Source organism: Cheilinus undulatus, linkage group 23, assembly GCF_018320785.1.
Source record: "Cheilinus undulatus linkage group 23, ASM1832078v1, whole genome shotgun sequence".
In the NCBI taxonomy this organism is placed as follows: Eukaryota; Metazoa; Chordata; class Actinopteri; order Labriformes; family Labridae; genus Cheilinus; species Cheilinus undulatus.
This window is the reverse complement of record NC_054887.1, coordinates 11,073,919-11,099,348: the sequence shown is the minus strand read 5'-3', so window position 1 is coordinate 11,099,348 and position 25,430 is coordinate 11,073,919. Positions and strand designations below refer to the sequence as shown.

The 25,430-nt window shown below is 37.7% G+C and overlaps 1 protein-coding gene across 1 annotated transcript in view; it reads left to right on the top strand.

Annotated features, from left to right (window-relative positions):
- The window catches only part of cmah (cytidine monophospho-N-acetylneuraminic acid hydroxylase), a 37,861-nt gene that overhangs the window by 8,989 nt on the left and 3,442 nt on the right, over positions 1-25,430 (top strand). Inside the window, exons 2-14 of the mRNA XM_041780292.1 lie at positions 1,960-2,170; positions 5,790-5,881; positions 8,753-8,862; positions 9,044-9,234; positions 12,498-12,578; positions 12,679-12,745; positions 12,899-12,980; positions 13,845-13,982; positions 14,379-14,514; positions 15,826-15,969; positions 17,078-17,252; positions 23,556-23,672; positions 24,805-24,920. Coding sequence (XP_041636226.1) covers positions 1,965-2,170; positions 5,790-5,881; positions 8,753-8,862; positions 9,044-9,234; positions 12,498-12,578; positions 12,679-12,745; positions 12,899-12,980; positions 13,845-13,982; positions 14,379-14,514; positions 15,826-15,969; positions 17,078-17,252; positions 23,556-23,672; positions 24,805-24,920 — 1,655 coding nt within the window. The 5' untranslated portion in view covers positions 1,960-1,964. The remainder of the gene's footprint in view (positions 1-1,959; positions 2,171-5,789; positions 5,882-8,752; positions 8,863-9,043; positions 9,235-12,497; positions 12,579-12,678; positions 12,746-12,898; positions 12,981-13,844; positions 13,983-14,378; positions 14,515-15,825; positions 15,970-17,077; positions 17,253-23,555; positions 23,673-24,804; positions 24,921-25,430) is intronic.

The window sequence follows — 25,430 nt, the reverse complement described above, 5'->3', positions numbered from 1 at the left end:
ATCAGAGGGTTCTGGTGAGTTAATAAGTGACAATATCAAGGAAGAAAAGTTTAATTGCTGCATATTTGAATCCTTCTTTCACATATGAGTCAGAGTCTCCAGTAAATCATCTACTGAAGCCTGAAACTGTCTAGTCAATATTATGCTTTTATGGCAATAAAAGTTTAACAATTATGCGAAAGGATAAAATCAGTTAGCTTTGTGGGTGTATGCAAGCAGTGCATGGAGAGAAAAGTTTGCCCTGTATTTAAATGTGACAAAGGATGGCATTGCAGCCATCATGGTGACTTTAGTTCTACTGTTACTCATCCGAGAGGAAATGAGTAATACCGGTGGGTTTTTGAGAATGTAATTGAGGAGAAAAAAGAATTCCCTTAAAATGTTCGTTAGCTTTGGTTTCTCTTTGCAAAAATGGAGAAGAGCCTTCTTTTAATCTTTGCCTGGGCCCTTCAAATCACTGAAACAGCCACTACATATTTTATTACAATGTCAGCACTGGATGATGATTATTTCCCATCAGATCCTCAAAATGTACTCAATAAACAGATGTCATTATGATAATGTGTGGTTAGAAAGCAGATGGAGGCTCTTTCTGAGGTGGTGTTGAGATCAATGCTCTTTAAGAGACAAAAAAAACAAACAATACAATAATTTAAGTTAAACAAATATTTTATGAAAAATAAGTGACTACATAATTATTCCCCTCCTTCACTTTCTCATGTTTTGCCACATTAGTTTTACCCTCTATCTTTAGAGGCCTTCCAGAGCCATCTGCTAAGAAGTATCCCCACAGCATGATGCTGCCACCACCGTGCTTCACAGTTGGGACGGTGTATTTGTCATGATGTGCAGTGCAAACATATCATCTTGTCTAATGGCCAGAAAGCACCATTTTGGTCTTAGCTGACCAAGGAACTTTCTTCCACTTGATCATGGAGTCTCCCACGTGCCTTTAGGCGAACTCAGATCAAATCTGAGTTTTCCTCAAAAATGTCTCTCTCTTGCCACTCTCCCATAAAGCTTTGACTGGTGAGGAACCTGAGAAACAGTTATTGTCTGCAGAGTCTCTCCCATCTCAGCAGCATAAGCTTGAACGTCCTTCAGAGTAGTCATAGGTGTCTTGGTGGCCTCTCTCACTAGTCTCCTTCTGGCACGGTCACTCAGTTTGTGAGGACGGCCTGATCAAGGCAGATTTACACATGTGCTGTATTCCTTCCGTTTCTTGATGATGGATTTATCTGAACTTAACCTTTTCTCTGAGTGGCTTTGAGTGTTCTTTTGTCTTCATGGTGCAATGGTAGCCAGGAATGCTGATGAACCAGTGACTGGACCTTCCAGACACAGGTGTCTCTGCACTACAATCACTTGAGACACATTCACTGCACTCAAGTGATCCCTATTTCACTAATTGTGGATCGATAAAAAAAAAAAAAAAAAAACAGTTCTGTATCCAAACAGGAACTCATTCAACCTTAGTTTAAGAGTGAAGCGAATCCAATACTCTGTACTTGAACATTAACATTTCATGAAAGTTGTTTAATGTCATTTTAAAGTTTCCAGTCTAGTTGTGCTGTAGCTGTGAAGCAGGATAACTGGAAGAACTGGACCATATAGACATTCAGGTGTTGCCAGTCCTTAGCTCTTTATTCAAATGATGCCTCCGGACCTGTTTTTGTTCCTCCTATTATTCATGTCTGAATTCAGAGGCCCCTCGCTGTCATTGCTTTTTGTGTCACATTACAGATTCCTGTTCCATAGTACAGAAACTTGTGCTTTGTTTTACTTGCCTTGTCGCCTGACCAGTTGACCTGCATACTTAAATAACGCCCACACCCCCACAGCAGACCCTAAACCAGACTTTTCTTCTTCAGAGGTCACAGTCAAGTCTGTTTTGTGGTAGAGACTAAATCAAACTGCCTTTTTCTGTGATAAAAAGTTAAACCAATCTTCCATCTTTAGGTAAAATGACTTCTCAAACTGCGAAGACATTGCTCTCACTGGATGCTGAAGCGGTCAGCACGCTCAAAGACGGAATCAACTTCAAGAAAAGCCCAGAAGACGGGAAATGTTACATCATATACAAGAGCAACGATGGCTTTAAAGCATGCAAGAACCAGTGCAAACACCAAGCAGGGTTATTCATCAAAGACATTGAAGACTTGGATGGAAGGTAAGCTTTGACTGCAGACCAAACGCTAAAAATACATCAAGGCTGTGCACCATACCTGTAATGATAACAGCCTAATGGTAACAGCCTAATGGTAACACATTTAACTGTGAAGAACTGGCCTGCTTCTCATTACATTAATCATGTTTTTGTATCGGAGACAAACTAGTATTGATCTTAAGAGAAGGGAATGCTTCATAGCAGATTCTGTAGCTATGCATTTGTGCCTTCTGGCATCTTCTGGCCTCACCTTAACCTGAAAAACTTCAAGTTGTAGTTTATATTTTAAGTCTTCTGCAGTCGCATATCAGCAGACTTTGATGTACTGGTTGTTTGTAGATGATATGCTGCCGCAGAAAACTCCAGATGGGGTGCAGGAAGTTACTTCTGCATAAAGAAACACTGTCAGTTTCCAAAGTTTTATGCTCTGAAAGAGGAAAAAGAGCTTTCTTTCAAGTCCTAAAAGTAGTGACACATTACTGGTGGATGATATATAAATAAAGATCATATGATTTTTTTTTTTATGAGCTGATTAACGAACCCAACTTATTTCTCATATACTTTTTTAAATGCACAAATACTGTGTTTGCAAGTTAAATCCATTTTTTATTTATTTTTTCCAACAACCTGATGATCATTGCATAATATAATTTTTTAGTTTGCCATTTCATAGTGTCAGAATTAAGAGGGAACTGATCCAGCTGTGATGTACAAAGATCTCTGGCAGGACAGATGGATCCATAACTCTACACCCTTTTTAAACTAGATTTGTTTGTTTTGATTAGAACAAAGGTTTTCTCCATGGGTTGTCTGCATCAGCCAGAAAACCAAGCGGCTGTGCCCTTGCACGCATTTGTTAAAGTTTTACTGTCATAATCATGTAATCACATGGTGTATTGATTTAGAAGTTCAGGCCTCGGTAGATGATCAACCAGATAGTTATTTACTCCAGGTTATACAGCAAGACAAGCGTGGCATTAAGCAGTAAAACTCTTCCTCCTCCATATGCTAGGCTGAATGAACCCTTTGACAGGGCAGGTGGGCAATATTATCTGAAGATATCGACCTTCATGCCTCAATAAAGCAGTTAAATATAGAATAACTGAAACTAAGTAAAAAAAAAAAAAGAAAGAAAGAAAACTTGCAGATGAATAAAAGACAGTTGTTCAGTGTTTGAAAAGGGCATAAGGGCCATTCTTTTCCCCTTATCCATTGGTTACTGAGGAGGACTTTGATCAGGATATTTGGCCTCAATAAAGTGATATCGTGCATCCTTAACATCTTTGTGTAAAAGAAAGCTCAATATAGGGAAAGACAGGAATGAGCAGCTGCTCAGAGTAGTCCAGTGAGATAATAAAAATGGTGCTGGGTTTTGGAGAAGCGGATAATGTAATCAGTGTTGTGCTTAAACGAGTTCAAATAAGTGGGTTCCATGACTGCACTCATATTTTTGGTGAACGATGAACTCCACTATTGTGTTCAAACGCATTAAAATGACAGCATTCGTTTCCTTGTTGAACAGTAAGCTGTACTGTTCAATTTTCAATTCATGAACTAAAAACATGAGTGCAGTCCACTTGGGAAGCAAAGCAACTGCTCATATGTCGAAGGGTACCGAGAATTGCTGAGGTCTTTGTTTTATGAAGGCTTAAGTGTGATTTCCAGTAGCTGAAGTTACAGCAGCTGAGTCAGGTTTACAGCACGCACCATACGCTAGGTATGGCTAACGGAGTAGCTTGTGACTTTGGCAGTAGATCATCCGGTACGACAGAAGACAGAAACTACGAACATTTAAAAGACTTCTACAAACAAACTACAAAGCCCGAACCACTAAATGTTAATGATGTGCAAAGTTTCATGTGTGTTATACTTCAAAATTGGCATTTAAAGGGTGCTAAGCTAGAGCATCCAAGTTTTGCACCTTTTCTTTCCAAAATACAAAGAGAAGTATATATATTTTTAGAATGCTGTAAATTAAATTCTGTTCTCAAAATCTTGAGAGATGGCAGCTTAAGTTTATCATGAGTAATTTGAAAATGTCGTGCATCTTTAGTTATACTAAGACTACCACTTAGTTTTAAGTGTTGTGGGTTTTTTCTGTTAGCAGAAGACAAAGTTGAACTTAATGGTAATAATTTGCCTTATGTAGTGTGTGCTTGAATGTTAAGCACAGAATTTCAGAGAGGTTTTGCTAAAGCTTCAGACTGCATTTTTTTAATTTAAAAAATATAAAAAGAAAGTTTGATATAACAAAAATGTGTCAAAATTACACCCAACATGGACTCAGTAAAATTTTACTGAGTCCATGTTGGGTGTAATTTTGACATATTTTGCAGTGAATCCATTTTGTGGGGACTTTTCCTCATTTAAACTTGCAAAGCCCTTATGTGATATGTCATTATGAACTATTTATACCACTATTCCAATAAGAGCTTTATGCAGTATCTTTGCATGTTTTTATATGTTGTGGTGACGCTTTTGTCACGGGATTTTGTCATATGATGACCCTTTTTTATTTAAGCACATGTGTCTCATCTGCTCATTATGTCCTGATGAAGACTATCTGAAGTCAGAACGCGTTGACATCCCTGTTTGAATAAAGGATTTTAGTTACAGTATATCAGAGTGCCTCGGACTTTCAGTTCTGACTGCCTCCTACACTGTGGACTTCTATTAACAAACAAAAGGCAAGTCCCTGTTTCCCCCTTCTTTGAATGCGATATCTTCGTCCATTTCCTGAAGAGCACCTGATCCTGCGACACAGTGTTGGATACTTTGACCCCACGTAGCACTCACCCACCCCTTCTTTATTGCTGTTTCCTTATTTCCCTTTCAAATCCATGACAAGCTCCCTTTTCCGTCATTGAATTTACATCATAAACTTGTCTTTCAAAATAAAGCAGGTCTATGTCCTAACAGGGAGTCGATGCCCCTTAGTTTGGGACAAAAGCCCAAAATAAAAGAGACCATTTTAAATGCTAGCAGTAGAATTTTAAATCGTGACAAGAAAAAGGAAATTAATGACAGAAAATCAGAGATTGATCAGAATTAACAGTCCAACATTTATTTTATTCCACTGCATTTTTAGTGTCTTTCTGCTGTCTTTAAATACCCTTTCTGTTCTGTTTTAAACACTATAAAGCCCTTTGAATTGCTCTGTTGTGCCCTGTACATAAACCTACCTTGTCTTACAAGCATACCTTGATTATTTTGATCCCTTAAAAGCCTGTTATATTGCCAGCGCAATACAAGAAAAGTGCCTAATTTTTACCGTATGTCATTTTTACCCACAGGAACTTCTCTTCAAACAACAGCAGATGATTAGATGAGAATGAAGAGCCCAGAAATAAAGCAAAATGCAGACAGAATATCTACCTATGTTAATCAGAGTATTATTTAATTATTTCATCTTAGAGTCTCTGATCAATTTCAACCACCCAACAGCCCTGAAAGCTCGATAAATATTTTATAAAATATGTGCAAAGACCCCACATCATCCAGTAAGTGTAACTTATGAGTACTAATCCGGGTGCAGCTGTTTTATCCACTCATCACAAGGCTGCTGGTCTGATCTGTTTAACACACGGACCATAAGTGAAATGTCTGTCATCTGCTCCAACAGGACTGTCAAATGCACCAAACACAACTGGAAGCTGAATGTGTCATTGATGAAGTACGTGAACCCTCCTGACAGCTTCCTACAGGATGAGCTTGGTGAGTTCAGTGTCGCTTCTCTGTAAGGACTCTCCTTTGGCACACTTAACCCCAATCAAGGTCATAAACCTGAATGATCGGGCGTGCTCACAGGAGAGGAAAAAGGGAGTGAGACAATGTGCTATGCATGTGCTTCACTGTCTGCTGTAAAGTCTGCATCAAATCTTTACAAAAGCAGCGATTTAAACCTGGTACCTGAAGACCCCAACAGTTTGGGAGAGGCTCAAGTTAACTGTAACTGTATAAGGCCGACACCTAAGCACCTCAAGCAGCCACAGCTGTTTTTTTTGCCCTGATCTCTGGTACTACAGGCCTAGTGAAATAAGTCCACGACTGATCCTGAATGTCTCATTTCACTTTAAAAACTGCTTGGTCAGTGTACTTTCAGATCATTTCCTGGTTGAAACCAGACTGAAAAACAGGAGAAACTTGTTATTCCGTTGTTTCATTTTTGACCAAAGAGTTTTTTTTTTTGTTTTTTTTTTTGGCAGAAAAGTCAAATTAAATTGATCATGAATGATTTATAAAACACCCAAGGGGGTGAATACTTGTTATAGGCCCTTTAAATGGTGACAGGCCTCTTAAGAGCACAGCCCCTCTTATGACTCATGTTTCCTGTACACATTCTCTGACTTTGAAAGAGATAATCCTTTTTCTACTAGTTGCCCATTCACATGACAAGTTAAAAGAAAGAAAAAAAAACATAGAAGAATGGAGTCCAGCGAACTACTCCTGGACATTTATCATGTAACAGTCAGCTGTTACACTGCCTCACCTGCATGCAAACTTATCAAACAAAAGAGAAAGGGTGGGGTGGGGGGGGTGACCAAGTTCAATGAGTTCATTTACATACCTCCATTTATGACTCTATTCATGATGAGCTCGACTGCCAAACCATCAGGCTGATGAATTGGGACAAATGTCATTTTATTATCAACCAATCTACCACATGTAACAACCCATGCCTCTATTGTTTGTTTCTGTTGTTGATTAGTGATGCTTTCTTTGTGCTAAGTTAGGTGCATATAATTCCAAAAAAGTTGGGGCATTGTGTAAAATGTGAATGAAAACAGTGATCTGTAAATCTAATTTTAAATTAACTTTGTTTGTTGTCTGTGTTTCTGGATTGTGTTCACATATGGTGTATGATAGGCAATGGAGGAGCTTTGGTGGAGTGCGAGTGGAGTGGAAGTTCATGGTTGGGGAAAAAAGTGGCATCAGAGAGGACCAGATAAGCCGGTAGAAAATTTTCCAGACGGTTAATTTGCAGTATATGATTTCAACCTGTAGAGGGTAGTCACCAGGTGTATTTTTAACACAAAATGTAGAAGTTATATACTTTACACTTGGACCCTAGATGATTAATGGTACAATTAAATGCACGTGTACATATGTTTTCATCGAAGAGTGGTCTGAGGGTTTAATCATCTTTGGGTTTTATGAATGGATTTTTCTTTACGTTAGACCTCACTTTGCTGGTAACAAACCATCTAAATTCAAACAGAGTTGTTGGCAAGCCTACCTGCATCTAACTTATTACACTGTTGATAAGCTGAATCATGGCACAAAAGCAAACGTTAATGACTTTGTGAAGATGATATACAGTAATATTTGAACAGCCAAAGGAGAGCGCACAAACCATTTATTCGAGATACCAACTCCCTTAACCTGCATGTGTTCACACAGAGGGATGACAACAAGGATGTGTTCATGGCAAATGTTTGCAGATTGTTTCAATTAAACCCACAACAGATAAAACAACCAGATGGCTGTGCAAATAGTCAAAAGGTAAAGATCCTGTTGTTAGGGTTGATTTATTCAACAGAGACGGCTTCACAGAACTGGATATCCATTCAAAAGTGAAAACAAAAACAGTCAAAGGAGATGATAACATCAGAGAAATTAGGAAACAAAAAATTTTAATGTCTTAATGGCTGTTTTCTTTCTTTTTTCTTAACCATTTCAGTGTTTTTTAACTTATTATTTTCCTCGGTAGATGATTAGAGCTCTGACTTGCGCTCTAGCCTTGCAGTCACCATTTGCAAATGGATGGTACTGTGATGGATGCCACCTTTGCAATAAAATGGTTCCTGAAATTTAATCCCTGCTGGATATTCCACAGTTAACTGTGAGTGATACTATTAGAAAGTGTACAGACAGTTTTAGAACGCCCTGCAAATTAGTCTTCCTATTGCAGTTTCTGGTGTGCATTTGTGGACCTTTGCATGCATTAGTATGCATTTTGCAGATCTTTTTAAAATACAAATCGTTTTGCAACAGTAAAAGCCCCATAACAGGCAACAAAAACAACTATGTGGAAACAATCAATCTTGTCACTAATCATCTGGTTTGTAGGTTATTTATAGATACTTCTTGTCTGTTTCAGTAGCTACAGGTAGTCCACACATTCCTCTGATAGATGTGATCATTTCTCCTTGTTAAACACAAAAGTTGCTTATCTAGCTTTGCCTCTTTGGCTTTACAACATTTGCATTTGTCCAAAACAACTCAAGAACACAACAATAACTGGCTGAGACAGTAGCAGACAAGGAGCTCTGCTTAAAATGAATATTAACAATCATCAACATCGACATCAATTTCCTCCCCACCAAAATTCCTAGAAGTTAATTTCATGATGAAATAGTACTCTCCACTGCTGCTGCGAAGTTTCTGCTGCTGTCAGATGGCTCACTCCTCATCAACCTCAACTCCAGAGAAAAATACATGATGACATCAATCAGCAATCATTCACAATTAAATCTTTTTTTTTTTTTAAGTAAAGCTTATAAAAAACGAGAGTTGTGCTTATCTTTTAGATGCATTTGCAGACATATTTCATCATTAGAAATGTATTTGTTGTGTCACTCACAGAGGTGGAGCTTATGGAGGATGGAGGGCTTCAGCTGGTTGAATTGACCCCGGTGGATCCCTGGCTTGCAGACCCTCGAGTGTGTCAGGAGCTCCAGGAAGGAGAAGTGAAGGTGCGGATCCTGCCCCCCACATCGTCTACTTTTATCACCACATGAATCGCACATATCTTTTACAGAACAGAGGGTGAAATATGCTCTCTGTGTATGTTTTGTTGTCCTTTGTCCACCAGTGTGCTGAGTACAGCTGTCCTATTTTGGCTGTTTTTACATGCATTTTTATGATGATGCCTAGGTGACATACATGACCCACGCCTGCATGGAGCTGAAGCTTGGCGAGAAGCGCTTCATGTTCGACCCGTGGCTGAAGGGTCCTGCTTTCGCCCGAGGTTGGTGGCTTCTGCATGAGCCTCCAGCTGACTGCATGGACAGACTGTGTGCAGCAGACCTCGTCTACATCAGCCACATGCACTCAGACCACCTCAGGTAAAATATATGGGAGCTTTATTATTGTTTAGGTGGCCCACTTCAGTCTGCCTATAAACCCATATTAATGCACTATTAACATGATATAAATTATGCTGATGAAAATACTGACATACCTTATATGTGCAGTGTACAACCCCAATTTCTAAAAAGTTGGGGCGCTGAGCAAAATGTAAATAAAAGAGAATGCACTGAACTTTTACCATTTTGTGAAAAAACATGAGCTCATTTTGAACCTGATGGCAACACATGTCAAAAAAGTATGGACAGGGCTGTGTTTACCATTGTGTAGCATACCCTCTCCTTTTAACAACAGTCTATAAATGTCTAGGAAGTGAGGAGACCAGTTGCTGGAGTTTTGGGAGAGGAATGTTGTCCCATTCTTGTCAGATGTATGGTTCTAGCTGCTCAACAGTCCCGGCTCTTCATTGCCGTATTTTTCCTTTCATGTTTCTCCAAATGTTTTCTATTGGTGAAAGGTCTGGACTGCAGGCAGGACAGTTCAACACATGGACTCCTCTACTGTGAAGCCATGCTGTTGTGATGGATGCAATATGTGGTTTAGCATTGTCTTGTTGAATATGCAATGCATTACCTGAAAGAGACGTTGTCTGTATGGGAGATTACGTTGTTCTAAAACCTCTATATACTTCTCAGCGTTGATAAGGTCATTCCGGATGTGTAAGCTGGAGGCTAAGCCGTCATAGTCACTAATGCAACGCTATACCATCATAGATGCAGGCTTTTGAACTGTGCGCTGATAACAAGCTGGATCGTCCCTCTACTGTTCAATCCAGAGGACACGGCATCTGTGGTTTCCAAAAACAATTTCAAATTTTAAATCATCTGACCACAGAACAGTTTTCTATTATGTTCACATATGGCTTCTTCTTTGCTTGACACAGCTTTAACTTGCATTTGTGGATGGCATGGCCAGTTGTGTTGACAAACAGTGATTCCTGGAAGTGTTCCTGAGCCATGCAGGGATTTCCAGTACAGAATCATGCCTGTTTTTAATGCAGTGCTGCCTGAGGGCCAGGAGATCACAAGCATCCAGTACAGACTTTTGGCCTTGTCCCTTGTTTGGGGAGATTTCTCCAGATTCTCTGAATCTTAGCCTCATCATATGAGCTGTAGATGATGGGATATTTTTCTGAAATATATTGTTCCACAACAGAGTTTTTCAACATCTTTACATCTGAGAGACTCTGCCTCTCTAAACTGCTGCTTTTATATCCAGTCATGTTACTGACCTGTTGCCAATCAACCTAATTAGTTGCAAAATTCTCTTCCAGCTGTCTTTCATCAGTACCACAAACTTTTTCCGGCCTTTTGTTGCCTTGTCCCTACTGTTTTTAGATGTGTTGCTGCCATCAAATTCAAACTGAGCTGATTTATTTTCATGAAAAAGTCTCAGTTTCAACACCTGATATGTTGTTCATGTTATGAGATTTGTGAATCATGCATTCTGCTTGTTTCACATTTTACACAGTGCCACAACTTTTTTTGGAATTTGGGCTGAAAATGCCTTGGACAGAAGCAAGCAAATAAAATTTGAATATGATAAAAAGTAACAGACGATGGACGACAGTTTCAGAGTCAGTGTATAAATATAACCAGCACAACTTGACATCAGCAACCATGCAGCATGAGACAAGCTAATGCTCAAAAGGCCTGGGGAGTTACTTTTCCAGTTTTTCTTCCTGCAGAGTCAAGGTAGAACAAGAGATGCAAATGCTTGGAAATTCATATTCAAATATTCATTTGACTTCCAAATGCAAAAAGGCCTCTAAATGACTTTTCTTACAGGAAGTCAAAAATCGTTTCCAATATACAGAGTACAGTTGAAAAAACAATCTTTTTATTCTCATTAATCTACACTCAGTACCTCGTCATGACAATTGAAAACAGAAATTCAGAAAATTTTGCGACTCAGTTAAAAATAGAAAACTGATATATCACATTTACATAAGTATCCAAACCCTTTACAAACACACTTGAAATTGAGTTCAGGTTCCTCCCATTTCTCTTTGCTGAGATGTTTCTACACCTTAATTGGAGTCAATCTGTGGTAAATTAGATTGATTGGACATGATTTGGAAATGCACACACCTCTCTATAGAAGGCATCACAGCTGATGATGCATATCAGAGCAAAGTTGGGTCCCCCCAGGACCCAACTGGAAAAGTACACGTCAATTTTAACAGTTTTCACTGACAGAATACCATTGAAATAGGCCTACATGCCCTTGTTCTTGACAAAATATCTACGCTAAAACTATCCATTATTATGAGTGTGTTAGGGCCACTCTGAAAAAAAATAGGATCTATTAATTTTCAAAAAACTTTTTAAAGTAATTGTCAGGTTTAAAAAATCAATAATGTATGAGAAAAAAACATTTTTTTAAACTCTAAATGTTGTAAATGTATGCAAACCAAAAATTACAATTGTTGAGATTTTAAAGTCTGTTTTCAGGGTTTTTTTGTTTGTTTAATCTTGACTTTATACTGATGTGAACTGATGATTTTACAACCTTGAAATTGTTGAATTTCTTATGTCAAAATTAAAGACTTTTTGAACTTAGAAATTTTGAGTTTTCTCTCTTATATTTCAAAAAAATACAAATTGCAATAAAATCTCACAATTTTTTTTATCACATTTTATACACTTTATATACATTAGACATTAGGCTATTCTATTCTATTTATTCTTTTGGCAAATGATAATCCACTGGAGGACATTTTTATCAATTATCTGATTGTATTCAGGAGGTTTCTAAGGAAATTATTGGTCATGTTAATTAGACAGAGGTCTGACAAAATTGTGTATCCAATATGAAGTAATAGGCTTTAAGGGTTAAACTTTGAAATTCTTTGTTTTCTTGTAAATATTTAACTTTATAATCTCAATAATTGTGGGTTCTTTCCCCCAAAAATGTACATTCTTATTGCCAAAAGAAATAACATATCTCTTTGTTTTTTTGTTTTTTTTTAATCTGTAGGTTGACCCTAATACGCTAATGTGCATTATTTTTTTACTTTATTTATTTATTTATTTAAGCCTCTCCTCAGTGCAAAACGAATGAAAGTATGTTTAAAGTAGCTATACGTTTACATGAAAACAGCACAGGTGTTAGGAGTTAAGTTTCATTATGGCGTTCTTGTCTGTTTTCGTGCAAAACGTAGGGATGTTTCTTTTCTCTATCATTGCTTGTTGAATTAGCTGGGTTTTCATGCACCTAAACTTTCCTTCATTTTTTCTAGTTACCCGACCCTGAAGGTCTTATCAGAAAGGAGGCCAGATCTCCCCATTTATGTTGGTGACACATCCAGACCTGTCTTTTGGTGAGTACAGTGATGGTTTGGTTAAATTAAAGTATTTTAAAGTGCTTTAAGTATCCAATCTTTAAATTTTTATGTTGTTCTCTGTGTCTGAATGTAAAAGGTATTTGGAGCAAAGCCAAGTAAAGCTGACCAACATCAATGTGGTCCCTTTTGGTGTCTGGCAAAATGTGAGTCGATGCTGCACACATGTAGTGCCTTAAAAGGGACAGCATGATGTCATGATTCAGCGTATATATTTTAAAGAACAATATCTAATTAGAAAACTGCCATGTAACAGCTAAAACACTCTGATCTGTAACGTATTTCTTTGTTTCCATCAGGTTGATGAACACCTGAGATTTATGATCCTGATGGACGGTGTACATCCTGAAATGGACACCTGCATCATCGTTGACTATAAAGGTGCATGCTTTTAACAAGTTGCATTGTGATCGATATAAACATTTTTTTGCATGGGTTAAAATGGATGTGAAAAAATATTAACAAAAACTTAAGCATAGTTTTAAATCAGTATTTCTGGCTACCGTTACACCATGAAGTCAAAAGAACACTCCAAAACTATATAGAATATAGTCACTCAGAAAATGTGTGCTAAAACAAGCTGTTTTCAGATTTTTCCTTCATGATGTCATGTGGGGGGTTAGCCCCACCCCCAGGTTTGATTTCTTTCATTACATTAATCCCATGCTCTATCAACCCATTTAACACGCTTTGGTTGAGCCACTGCAGCCATAGTGATGTAAAATAAGTCCACCTCTGCTCCTTAATGTCTCATTTATTTTTAAACAGTCACAAACACCTCAGTGGACAATTCAAACATCATCTACACCCCCTTTTTACAGAGCCGTTATTTCCTTTTCACTCCATCGCAGGTTCTTTTTTCCATAGTTAAGCTCTTATAGTCTTGCATCTACCTAAAGCAGGTCTGTATCCAAAAAGAAAGCCGGTTTAAGAGAGTAGAGAAATCCAAAATGACACAAAAACTGTTTTAAATGCAAAATACTGGAATTTTAGGGTGCCATAAAAAGGATGCATTTAATCGCGAGTAACTGTACAAATTCTGAGATTAATTGCAATTACAAATTGTAAATTGATGATCAAAGGTGTCATACTTGTGCAGAAACACAGAGCTCTGTAAATGTATACTGATAATGTTAATTAAAATAAAAACAGTTAAATTGCCACCTTATTTTGTATCCCGTATAAAGTTGTAAAGTGTATCAATTTATGTCTGTTAAACTGTGTTTAACTGTCTTGTCATTTTAGGTCACATGATCTTGAACACCGTGGACTGCACCAGGCCAAATGGGGGCAAACTCCCGGAGAAAGTGGATCTGATGATGTCTGACTTTGCTGGAGGAGCGTCTGGATTCCCCATGACCTTTTCTGGAGGGAAATACACTGGTAACTGTGCCCTTTAGCTGCTTTACCTTACTGCAACAATGTCTCTTAGATAAGTGTTTTTCAAACTGTTAAAACCAAGGGACACGTAAGATCAAGCCAAAATTACAAGGCACACCACATTCATAGCCATGCAAAGTTGCCTCTTTTAACACGTTACAGCATCATTAGACAAATTCGCTGAAGACACTGAAGAGGCACGTCAGCCTTGACAGCCCAACAACATCCAAAGCCTTCAGGATCCCATCTATACCTGGGGCCTTACTATAAGGGAGCTTTTTGACTACCTTGGTGACCTCTGCCAAGAATCTAGATGATGGTCAAATCAGTCATTTCTGAAGTCATATTGTGTTTCATATTATTGAGTTCTGCAGTAAGTAACTGTCTGCTTGTTTTCAGACACCTGGAAGGAAGGGTTCATCAAGAACGAAAGGAAGAAGCTGCTGAATTACAAAGCTGATCTGGTAAAGACTTTGGAGCCCAGGATCTACTGCCCGTTTGCTGGCTACTTTGTGGAGGCTCATCCATCAGACCGGTAAGTTTGTAAAGCAGGATGGACAGAGAGTAATGATCCAAGAAGAGAGGGTTGGAGTGAATATAGTGACATATTTGCAACTAATTTTTTGCATATTTGTCACACTTAAATGTTTCAGATTATCGAACAAATTTTAATATTAGACAAAGATAACCAGAGGTAATACAAATTCCAGTTTTTAAATGATGATTTCATTTATGAAGGGAAAAAAGCCATCCAAAAGCCATCCTGGCACTGTGTGGAAAAGTAGTCGGTTAACCTAAGAACTGGTTGTTCCAACTTTGGAGGCAACAACTGCAAGCAAGGGTTTGAGATAACTGGCAGTGAGTCTTTACATTGCTGTGGAGGAATTTTGGCCCACTCTTCTTTGTTGAATTGTTTTAATTCAACCACACTAGCAGCATCTCAATCAGATTTAAGTCTGGACTTTGACTAGGCCACTCCAAATCTTTCATTTTGTTCTTTAAGCCATTCAGAGGTGGACTTGCTGGTGTGTTTTGGATCATTGTTCTGTTACATAACCCAATTGTTCCTGAGCTTGAGGTCACAAACTGATGGCCAGATGTTCTCCTTCAGGATTTTCTGGTAGAGAGCAGAATTCATGGTTCCATCAGTTATGGCAAGTGGTCCAGGTCCTGAAGCAGCAAAGTAACCTCAGACTGTGATGTATGATGTGCGTATTATGAATTGCTGTGTTAGTTTTACTCCAGATGCAAAAGGACACACACCTTTCAAAAAGGTTCAGCTTTTGACTCGTCAATCCATAGAATATTTTCTCAAAAGTCTTGGGGATCATCAAGATGTTTTTGGTCAGCTGTTGGTCAGCAGTGGTTTTGGCCTTGGAATTCTACTGTGAATGTCATATTTGCCCAGTCTCTTTCTTATTGTTGAATCATGAACACTGACCTTAACTGAGGCTAGTGAGGCCCGCAGGTCTTTAGATGTTCTGTCTTTTTTTGTGGCTTCCTGGATGAGTCGTTGGTGCACTCTTGGAGTAATTTTAGTAGGCCGACCACTCCTGGGAAGGTTTACCACTGGTCAAAGTTTTCTTCATTTGTGGGTAATGGCTCTCACCATGGTTTGCTGGTGTCTCAAAGCCTTAGAAATGGCTTTGTAACCCTTTCCAGACTATTAGATGTCACTTTGTCACAGGGTGTGACTAGTGAAATTGAACTCAGCTTTTCAGAAAAAAATGTGGTTAATCACAGCTAGGTCAATAAATTATCATTCAAAAATGGCATTTTGTATTTACTCATGTTATCTTTGTCCAATATCATATTTTGTTCGACTGGTGTTGATTTGTGTGCACAGATACATCAAGGATACCAACACTAAAAACAAGGCAGAGGACCTCAATGCACTCATCAATAAGGTTGCACCAAATATCAAGACATGGACGCCCAAGCCAGGTGCTGTCCTGGACCTTGCCCTCGCTCTCAAAGACCCCAATGACAGGTCAAAATCAATCTATCTGTGTGTCTATGTGTGTTCATTCCCAAATCTGCCTGTGGTGGAAGGAAATAGTTTGAATTGAGGAAATAAATCCCAAACTCTGTGTACTCCAGCCAGGAAAAAGCAGCATTCGAACAGCTGAGATTGGGCATTTATCCAGCATGCTGGATGAAAATCACACAAAAAATCAGGATAAACCAAAGGGTGATTGTGCCGATCAGGAAAGCATAAGGCAAGGAGAGCAGCAGCGAAAAACCCAGAGCAAAGCAGGCATCAACAGAATAACACTGATTAAGTCAGAAGCAGAATAAAGGAGGAGCTGGGGTGGAGGAGGGTTGCAGAGAGCGTGGCAGAGCATAGCCAGACAAGAGCAGTTTGAATAAGGCAGCATGAGAGCAATTAGCAAATCAGGATGTATTAGTGCCAATGGCATGGGTAACTGGCACAGCCGTGCAGACTTCATAAATACTGGAGGGTACATTGAGGTGTTGGAGCTACATAGGCTTGCATTCAGGCGACATCTTTTTCAGAGAAGTCTATTTCAGCGAGACAAATTCCATATGAGTAGTATGAAATTCCGTATGACAGCAGTCTGGCTTCACGGGAATAGGGGGCGGGGCCTACACTGGGCCTAGACCTGATTCCCATTTAAAACGTATGCTGTTCTATGAAGCACAGAATACAACCCTGCAGTTCCACTTTCAATACTTAAATAGCTTGTGTCTTCAGTCCCCAGATATTTGGAGAGTTAAAAAGAAGACATGCCCCTGTCCCAGCTTTTTGGGAGCATGTTGCAGGCATCAAATTCAGAATATGTGTGTATGTAAAAAAAACACACACAGTGTATCTTTCGGAGCAGGACATATCTTTGCTGTATTCAACTGAATATAGGTTGAAAAGGTTTTTCAAATCACTATATTCTGTTTTTATTATGATTTTAATATCCTAACCTTTTTGGAATTGGGGTTTGTTAAAAAAAGGCCAAAACAACAAAAAGTTTAAAATCTGTAATGATCTAGAGTTAATCTAATCTCCTTTTTCTCATCTTAAGACCTCTTAGCAGTAAATGTGACAGTAAAATGTTAATTTCCTTCCCTACACTATCAAACAGTGAGGCCATCATCAATCCCCCAGCCAGTGCAAAAATCTACAAGGACGACTGGGATTTCCGCTTGTATGTGGATGAGCTGAACAGTGCCATCAGCAGTGAGATATTTAGGCATCGAAGCTGGATCCAGTTTTATTACACCTGGGCAGGCTTTCAAAACTACAACCTTGTTGTGCGGGTAAATAAACAGGAAAAGCAGGATTCTCTCTGCTACTCAGCAGACTTTTTGGCTTCCCTTCCTTTTTTCTACTCTTTGGTATAATCAGGGCAGTGCACAGACATTTTGGGGATCCAAGTAAAGATGGAGCTATTTCATTCCATTGGCTTGAATCCTTAAAAAACAGCAAAAAGGGCACTCAAAATCTGTGCACACTCCTGGGGAACAAATCAATCTGTAGCTTTGTGAAGGTGGTGAGGAGGAGTTCTGACTTCAACCTAAGTTCAACCCCACCCAGAAATCTTTGTTGCATGCTGTCTTGTCTGTTTTTTTTTCTCTCTCCCATGCATTGCTCTTTTACCTACTTTTTTGTTCCCTCTGTCAATAAGAGGCCAAAGGGTGTTACAAATCTTTTCATCAGAGCCTTTGTTTATGAGGGCAACTCGAACTCCCTAACCCTAAAGTGATGACAGGTACTTGAATGGCAACTGCTTTAAGTATTAGCAGTTATTGTGAACTTTTCCACACAAACTGTCTTTCAGGAACAATTCAAAAGAAAACCAATGACAGGTTTGATTCTCTAAAACTCTATCAGGGCCAATGGTAAGACATTCATATATTATTTTGAGGCCTTTTTGTGACGTTCATACTATAGGATGCATCATCAACCTTTAGGCATGACACATGTTGCATAGTTAGTGTTATAAGATCTAATAGGCCACATTAACAATCTGATCTTTGGAAGAAATTTGTTCTTAAAGGGATACTTCAACATTTTGGCAAATTCGTCCATTGCCATAATCCCTATCGGTGTTGCCAGAGGGGGCGGTTTTCTGCCCAATTGGGCAGTTTTACGGCCACTTTTGCGGTTAAAAATGGGCTTGGGCGGGTTGATATAATTTGGGCTGGTTTTCCTTAAGTTAGGCGGGTTTTTAACTGCGTCTTAACAGACTGGTTTACATTCTTAATTGTTTTGTTTAGTTAAGTAAAATGAGTTATGCTGTAAGTGAGTTCTCCTTGATGTCAGTGAACGTATCAAACTTACTGCAGCGCTTCTAAAGCCTGTCAGTCACTCTGAGTATCCTGTAGAGTTCAATGTAGGAAGCCGTGATGGGATTTGGGAGAAAGCGCACGCGAGCGAGAAATGGTTGTGTGCACGTCGGGCCATGTGTGTTTTTATGTGTCTGCAAGAGAGCTAAACTCTCGGAGACAGATAAAGACAGCAAATTTTGTTGTTTTTGGCGTTGGCTACGGCCCTCAGTAGCCTGTACTGAGTTAGCGAAAGCTTATACAAAGCTGGAAAGTGTCCTGTTGTATAGGAAGAGTGGGGGTCCTGATAAAATAAACAGTTGAACGCTTCAGTTTTATACATTATAGCTAGCAAAACATTCTGGTGAGAGGAGTTATGAATTAGCCTCATGTTATTGTAATGCACACCCATCTGCCACATACGCTGATGTAGACAGCTGTTATGATCAGATGTTTCGTGTGTTAAAGGAGCAACCCCCAGCATCTAAAGGTGAAATAATACAATCATGTCTGTCACCTGTTAATTATAATAATTGTGATAAGTCTATTTATCTCTCTGAAGGTAGAGTGTGTGTATAATCCTAACCAGTTGCTGTATCGATGATATGAAATATACAGATTAATTCTGTTACCTTGTTGAGCTTCATAAGATCTGCTGTTTTTTGAGGAATAGTGATGCAGAAGGTGGTCATGCACCTGAAATCAGTATGTTGTGATGGTTGGCTGTTGTTGCTTGTCGTTATAGGAGTTATTTTTGGTGTACTTAAGCTGTCACTGGACTTTTATGGAGTTTTGTACGTTCGTAAAAAGAAAAAGCACTAAATATTGATTACTGGGTGTTTTTTTGTGCATTCTGGCGGTTTTTGGACAAGTTTTGGACTGGAAACTATCAGCTGTATCTGGCAACACTGGACATGATGAACATTTTTGAGACATAATCCCTATAGTCTTAGTAATAGGTTCATTACCCTTAGTTGTCGGTGCAAGCTGTTTTTAGATCGGCTGCTGTCGAGTTCGGACCTGCTGTGCCAACTCAATGTAAGCAGACAGTATTCCGGCTTTCCCTCATCAAATACCCAATCCAACAACTCCAAAACACTCTCGTGGACTAGTTGTGACCTGCACATTCACCAGCGTTTTGGAGTTGTTGGATTGTGTATTTGATGAGTATGATGAGGGAAAGCCAAAATGTTGAAGTATCCCTTTAAATCCCTTTAGGCTCTTCTCAAAAAGATTCAGAAATTCACCAAAGTTTTCTTCTCTTAGATTTGTTTAGAAGGCAAAGCAAAAAGCTTTGATTTACTAGTCATGTTATAGCTTTCAGTTATGTGGACGATGCCTAGGACAGCATCAGCTACCTTTTAGAACTGCATGGCGATAAGTTTTGGGAAGTGAAAGGCAAGAAATTCTTCACCATTAGGGCCTGTGTCCAGAGCCGGCCTTTTTAGGGCTGGCAGCGCTTGTTCCTAATTTAAAACCACCCTAATAAAGACTGAATTAAAAAGCTACTCTCCATCTATTTTACGTGGCACAGCTGTGGCGTACCAGCTAGTGCCGTACGAAGTTCTCTGTCAGGATGGGTTTATCCAGAGTGATTTTTAAGGAGCGACAAAGCTACAGACTCATCCTTACGGCTTATTTTTTGTCACATTACAAAACACTTTGCCACATTCTATGTATTTTCGCAGTGAATTCAAATAAAACACAACTCAGTGTGAAAGGTTCAAGTATGTGACTTTTTTTTTTTTTTAATTAGGGATCTAAAAAAATACATCCAAAAATAACAAACTGAGTGTGTAAAGACCTAGGGTTAGGGTTATGAGATTGGGGTAGAGCCACTGCTTTAATTCATTGAAGGAACTTGACCGGATGCCCTCTGGTTGCCTCACTTTCGAGGATCACTGCCAGCTGTCAGTCAGTGTTCTGGCTCTGTAAGGCAGCCATAGTTTCCATCAAGTTTTGATGGAGTTAATTTACATTTTAATTAAAACTTTTTTAAAATGTAGATATCTATTAAGTTTTTTTTTGTCATTAGACATATAAAAGATAAAAATATCTATCCGACATGGTGAATTTATCCGGCCATGCAGGGTTCCTTTTCACACCTTCTATGAGGTAATGGGTGTGAAATGTATTCCATGCCATTGATATGTGAAAAAGCTTTCCTGGCACATCAGGTTACCTCAACACCATTGTGAATGAAGATTTGGGTGACTCAGTGGGTTTACAAAAGGATCGTATGAATTAATCATGATTGTAATGAAACAAAGAAGTGGCCCAACAGATGATCCAAACAGTTTTATGTTACAGAAAAACAAGTGAATAAGGACATCTGTAAGTGGCAGAGCATGCCCAGGGACAAGCATCAATGATCCAGCCTACATGGAGTCGTGACATACCATACCAGGAACAAAACACAAAGCAAATGCACTATACTAAAAATGCAAATACTATGTGTGAGAAAATTGTGCATAGGAAGTCAACAAAACTAAATTTGCATGGAGTAAAATAAGGGCATCCTGGACACCCCCACCCCACACAAGGTTTCATACAACAGCGATAATGAACATGATTGAATATCATACTCAGTAGTCTAAAAGTCTTCTGTGCTGACTCTCACCATTCAAACACAATATTAGAAATGTGCTCAAGCCAACATCATGAGGCAGAGAGAAATGTAGCTCAGCTTTCAATCTGCTCTGCTCCAATGCTTTATCCTCTCTTTCCTCTTTGCTGCTCTTTCTAAAGCTGAAACTGTTTCACTGTGAGCTTATAACATGGAAAAGTAGTGACTATCTTCTTTTAGCCTGAATGTCCAGTCAGTGACAAAGAACAATTTAGCATTTAAAATAGGAGAGCCAAACACAGGAGAAATGTGCCCTTAGCCTTCTCAGGTGAGTTGACATATTATAAGAAAAAGATAATTGAAAAAATGTTTTGTTTTTTTTTCTGTCTCATTTTATGTTTTTGAAAAAAGAAAAAAGAAAACAGTAAAATAAAAAAAACATAAATAAATAAATAAACATAGATCACTGTGCTGTAACATTCATTTTCCCATTAGTGTGACCTAATCAGGAAGACAAATAGGAAAATATGAGTAACTCTCATGAATAAAAAAAATAAAAACAATCCGTTCGTTTTCTAGAAGGAAAAACCTCTGGGATCATCCAGTCTTAAAATAACAAGAAACCAAACTTCACTTTAAAAGAAAATAATTTTGACTTTATAAACTAAAAAATGTCAAATTTATAAAGTCATAAATTGTCAAGAAATAAAACAGATTGAACAGTTGTCTCCCTAATGTTGTTGTTGTTTTCCTCTGAATTGGGACAGTTTACAGCAATGTCTCTTCAAGACCATATGATCATGATAATGTGATGATTCTGATCTAAAATAACAAGTTTTTTACTTATTAATCAATTGAATTAAAATATAATTTTAATAATTTCACAAACAAAAGTTTAGGCTCCTGTAAATTTGTGACATTTCACATAAAAAAATTTGAAATTATTTCTGGTCAATTCACAACTGTCTTAAATGTAAATTTCTAAAATATTTTTCCCTTGTAAATTCAGAATGTATTAAGTTTTGGTTTTCATAAATTAACCAGTTCTTTAACTATTTTTTAATATATTTTTTCTTATTCATTTCTTAATTTCTAATCCTCAAATTTTTTTTGAAGGGGAAATTAATAAACATTTAAACAAAAAAAAATGCAGTTCATCTAGCATAAATTAAAAAAATTTAAATGCAAAAAATTCCAAGTTTTGATACCTGTAAATTTATGACTCAAAACTTGAAATTTTTTAGTATTAATTTGTGAAATGTACAACTTTCAAAACATAATTTTTTAGTTATTTTTTCTAATACTCAAAACATATTCACAAAATTTCTAAGTTTGTGTTCTTTTAATTTTACTGCTTTCTGCACTCAAAAATGTTGCGATAATTTTTTGGAAATTACTTTTTGAATGCATACTGGACTCTTTAAACTTATAAATTTTGAGTTTATGGTAAATTTGCAACTTTTATTTTACATAAATTCTATGTCATTGTTCCTGTAAATTACTTTTTTAATGTGAAAATTTAAGTTCATTACTCATAACCCTAAGATTTTTGTGTTAGAAATGTTTTACCTTTAATGTCAGTGACTTAAGTTCTTACAAGTTTTAAGTTTTGGTTCTCATAAATCAACCATTTTTTAAACTCAAGATTTGAAATTATTTCTAGTAAATTAAAACTTTCTAAATTCCAGAGTTTTAGGTTTTTATTTTTTTTGTAAATTAACAACTTTTAAACTAAAAATGTCCTATCAATTCACATAAATGACAACTTTCAATTTCGAAAATTTCAAGTTCCTTGTAAATTCTTGACTTTTTAAACTACATTTTTATATATATATTTTTTCCTTTTCAAACCATACATTCCTAGTTTTTTCTTTATGATTTTAGGCCCTTTAAATTGCAAAAAGGGTATTTTCTTTATTCTCTCTAGAGTTATCATTTTTTGATTAGTAATTCAACAGTGAACTACCTTAGAGAGCCGACGGCACATTTTTCCCATGTTTTGCTTTCCCTTTTTTTAACAGTAATTTGGAAACAGCATGTTTCCAAATTACTGTTAAAATGTTTGCTGTAAATAAACTGACCAGACAAGTAGGCCATAATCCTGTTGAGACCATGCGCCTTTGACACCATCATGCTCAGGTTGTGAAGCTCAAAAATTATCATCGTGTTTTACTGTCAAATACCTAAAAGATAAAGACTTTCACAACTGTTCTGAAAGAGAAACTAAACCCTCAGACCTCTTTTTAAATAAAGACCAATGTAAATTTTAGTAGTACTGTTGACCATTTAGGGTCCAAATCTTGACATTTGTATTTGTATTAAAAATATTTAAATCTACATTTTGTAGACACCAAAACATGCATAGTGACTGCCCTCTACAGGTTGAAACAGTCTAACATAAATGATAATTCAGACATGGGCTAAAGCTTCAATCTATTTGAAGTTTATACAAGTTGAATACAAGTGCTTTCCAACTTGAAATGTGGTCCAAGACTCCTGTGGATTTTCAAAATCAATAGTTGTAATACTTTAGTCCTTTATAACTCGTAAAAGAAATATAACAACAAGAGTTGTCACAACTTGTAATATTAGAATATGAGGCACAATTTTTGAGCTTTCCACCCTCAACGTGGTGTTTCAGGAACATGGCTGTCCTGGGAGTCTGGTCTACAGCATATAATTTTGTTAAATAAATGCAAATACCCATTATTCACTATCGTTTATTCAAGGTGATTGAGACAGACGATAACTTTGAACCCATCCGTGAAGGCTATGACTACCTGGTGGACTTTTTGGATCTGTCCTTCCCCACCAAGAGGCCTGACAGAGAGCACTCCTACCTGGAGGTAAGACACGGCAGGGTGATGAAAATCCTGAAAATATTTACTGAGATGTGTTTAAGAATGGCTAAAACAGAATCACAGTGCTTATTAAAGGTGCTCACCTCCTTTTATTCATTTTATAAATCAGTCACGGTCAATATGATTTGACCTTTTTTGACCCCCCCAAAAAGGCAACAAAAAAACCTTAATGTCAAATTATAAACAGATATATAAGTTAATGACTGCACAAATTTATACCCCCTTTAAAGTGCCTGACCTAATTTAACAGAGGTCCAGCCAATTGATGCTAGTAGTCTCACAATTACTAAAATGGGGATCCCCAAGTGCAGTGAATGTGTCTCAAATGACTGTAGTATAAAGACACTTGTGTCTGGAATGTCACTGGTTAATCAGTATTCCTGGCTACCATTGCACCATGAAGACAAAAGAACACTCCAAGTGTCTCAGAGAAAATGTTATTGACAAGTATAAAAGTTCCCACTCTTGAAGAAAACTCACATTAATCTTGTCTAGAGATAGAAAGGTCTGTGATAGACTCCATGGTAGAGTGGAAGAAATTTCTGTTGTCTGATGAGACCATAATGGTGCTTTTTGGCCATCAGACAAGACATTTGATGGACACGATCGCCGCAAACACACCATCTCTACTTCAAAGCATGGTGGTGGCAGCACCATGGTGTTGGGATGCTTCTCCGCAGCCGATGCTGGAAGGCTTGTAAAGGTAGAAGACAAAATAAATGTGGCAAAATATTAGAGCAGCCTGACAGAGTTTAAGCAGTTTAGCATAGAAGCATGGAGTAAAATTGCAGTGTCCAGATGTGCAGAGACCTATCCACACAGACTCAGTGCTGTGATTGCTGCCAAAGGTGACTCTACTAATACTGACTTGAAGGAGGTGAATATTTATGCATTCACTTATTTTGCATTACATGTTTTTATTTAATTTGCTTTTTTTGTAGAAGAAAACTGTTTTCACTTTTAAATAAAGAGATATAAAAAATGTCAAATTATGTTGACCATAATTGATTTATTAAATCAATAAAAGAGTTAAACATCCAAGGGGTTGGCATCTTTTACTGGCACTGTATCTCCCTTTTACAGAGCAGTAACCCTAATGTTTCTTTGTTTTTCACAGGTCAAAAACAGAATCGGGGTGATGAGATCGCTGGTGCTGCACGGCCAGCTCTGGGACGACCTCTACATCGGATTCCAGAACCGCATAAGTCGAGAGCCGGACATCTACCACCACAAGTACACACAATTTATCTCAAACATTACAGAGTTTACAGTTAAAATAAGGGAAATAAGACATTTTCCTGTAACCACAACTACAGAATTTCATTATTTATGTGAAAACTGAATGTTTGCACAGCCTTTTTTCCTACTTAACATGAGCTTAACCAGAAGAAGATGACTTCTGACTTGTCTACTGAGGCGTCTGTGAGTTTTTAAAGGAGCAGTGGGGGACTTACTTTACATGACTGTGGCTGCAGGAAGATGTCACAGTAGCTTAACCAAAGTGTGTTGAAAAGGACAATAAATCATGTGATTAATCACGATTTTAAAACTTTGGGAGCTTAATTAACCAGGATAAATGCAGTTAATCTTGACAGCCCTAATATTTACTAAACAGTTAACAAATGTTTCTGTTTTACTGATAGATTACAAATAGTGACAGGCAAAAGATGTTTAAAAATTTAAAAGTGCATTTAGATATTAGAGTTTAAGTGAAGTTTATTATGCAAATTAAAGTAATTGTGA